The sequence below is a fragment of the Scatophagus argus genome, chromosome 20, assembly GCF_020382885.2.
Source record: "Scatophagus argus isolate fScaArg1 chromosome 20, fScaArg1.pri, whole genome shotgun sequence".
Classification (NCBI taxonomy): Eukaryota; Metazoa; Chordata; class Actinopteri; family Scatophagidae; genus Scatophagus; species Scatophagus argus.
The window spans coordinates 16308608-16310908 of NC_058512.1; the positions used below are offsets into that span (position 1 = coordinate 16308608).

At 41.5% G+C, this 2301-nt stretch overlaps 1 protein-coding gene across 1 annotated transcript; it reads left to right on the forward strand.

Moving 5' to 3' along the window:
- The first annotated feature begins 218 nt into the window (after nt 1–218).
- pmchl (pro-melanin-concentrating hormone, like) lies at nt 219–1331 on the forward strand. The gene has a single exon (XM_046374780.1). It carries the CDS (start codon nt 781–783, stop codon nt 1186–1188), a length of 408 nt encoding a protein of 135 aa, XP_046230736.1. The 5' UTR covers nt 219–780; the 3' UTR covers nt 1189–1331.
- Nucleotides 1332–2301: the final 970 nt, after the last annotated feature.

A 2301-nucleotide genomic window follows, 5' to 3' on the forward strand; every position in this document is an offset into this window, starting at 1 on the left:
GTGTTTGATCTGACTTAAATGCCGTCTGTATCAATTAGATTAACTAATTTCATTGTATCTCAGGCAAACCCAGGTGTGCAAAGCTCCTGCAGCACCCATCTGGCAACATTAATTAGGCAGGATTGTAATTATGATACAGTCCAGCAAGAGATCAAATCAACTTCCACCTCAGGGCCTCAGGGGCAGATCTATTGTATGTTCTCCTCCAAGAAACATTTCCTAACTTGACTTTGTCTTTGATACGTCAACAAGCAGCTGCTGCCACAAACACGCACACTCTTCATGAATCATTTGTTTGCTTTTTTGCTCTAATCCAAAGTTAAATCCCTTATTGAACATCTTTGCAACAATGACATGAGATGACAAGTATCTGACACAACAAAAAGCTTCACAGGTGGGTAATCCATCCTTGTTGTTTTAAATGGCAGTAATATTGGATTAACGCTTTTCTTGGTGTCAACTTTTCAAAGAATTCCCACTGTTTCATCATCAAAAGTCTCATATCAACCACCACGTGGGCAATGATTTTAATTAACTTTCTGACAAAACAACTCTCTTGAACCCTGCAAGAGTTCTATCAACTGCCTTTTAATGCTTTAACTTAATTTCCTGAACACAACAGGAGATGCTACGACAAAAAATAGTTCAACGTGGCCAATCCAGTGCGAAATGATATAAAAGTGGACAATTTGATCTCGGAGTCAGAACTACGAAGCAAGAGCTCTGGAAAGAAACTCATCCACGAAGCCAAAGCTTTGCACCTCCTGGAAGATCTTCACCATGAGGCAGTCACTCATGCCCGTCATCTTCGCCGCTGCACTCTTGTTTGAGTGCTATGCACTGTCAGTTGCGTTACCCATGGGCAAGACTGAAGACAGCTCCATGGAGCAGGATACTCTCACCTCGCTGCTGAGTGACGAGGTGAAAGAAAACAGCTTCAGTGAAGCCGATCTGTCCACTGCAGGCAAAACCAGAGGGTCAAGGGTAATCATTGTTGCTGATCCAAGTCTGTGGAGGGACCTGCGGGTGCTGCATAATGGACTTTCCCTCTACAAGCGGAGAGCTGACGACAACAGCCAAGTCATCGAGCACAGAGGTGCCAGCCAGGACCCGAGCATCCCCATCCTGAGGAGGGACACAATGAGATGCATGGTGGGAAGGGTGTACCGGCCATGCTGGGAAGTCTAGGAGAGTTTGCCGTGCTCAACAAGGCTCCAAAACAGCGGATCACCACTACATCCTTTCCTGCCTCACACTGAGTTGTAACATAATCCAAAATTCTATGTATCTATATTTAATCCATTGTGGATCTGAGAAATAAAATCCTTGAATTCTGCCTTATGTCTTGTGCATTTTTGGTATCTGTTTTTCTACTAAACTTTTGCTAAGAGCTGGAATGATGGAAAAACTAGTGGTCAACAAGAAATAGATTCAGCATCTAACAGCATAAATTGGATTAAATAAACATTGGAGCAAATTAACAAATTTGTGAGCTTTAGAGTAGCTGGTAGTTTTATTGTTGAATTTTAGAGTGAGACTAGATGTCTCTGCTAAGCTAGGCTAATCATCTCCAGATTTAAGCTCTATACTTGATGCATAGACATGGAAGTGTTGAACTGTGTTTTTAAGACTAGACACTAAATAATGGAAAAAAAGAAGAAGGGTCATAAAATGTCGTAAAACACATCATAAAATCATTAAGTTAGAAAGAATACACAAAACTAGGGTTCATTTAAAATGTACATAAATGTACCTCAAACAGCTGTAGCAGTTGCAGTAAGAGGTTGGCAAAGGCTGTAGTTTGACTTCTTTCGGAGTTACTGTAGGTCTGGTTGCACAAAAACATATGTGATGGGAGGAGTCACCTTGATAACCCCTAAGACTTGTCCACCTACAGCAGCTCCCTTTTCTTCAATAATTACAGACAGATTTTCCACTTAAGAGTTTATTACATCAGATCCTGCATACTGGTAAATGACTACTGTATTACATGTGTTGTTGGTCTCTTGCCTGCAGAACAAAGGCAGGCTTTTCCAATTTTACAAGAGCTCATCTTCCAAGAGAACTGAGGTGTGCATCGTGATAATGCCAGCGCATTAAGCTCAGCAATTTCCTAGGCCTTTGCAGATGTGTCCTGCACATCTGCCTTCAACTAGCAGATGCAAGATTTAATAGGAAATGGCCTTTCGATCAATGAGGATAGGAATCAAGCTTCCTGATGTTCAATAAACATCAATTACAGATAATTTGGCTCATTATAGTTGCTGTGGATTCTGCCTTGCCAAGCGCAGCTAATGATGA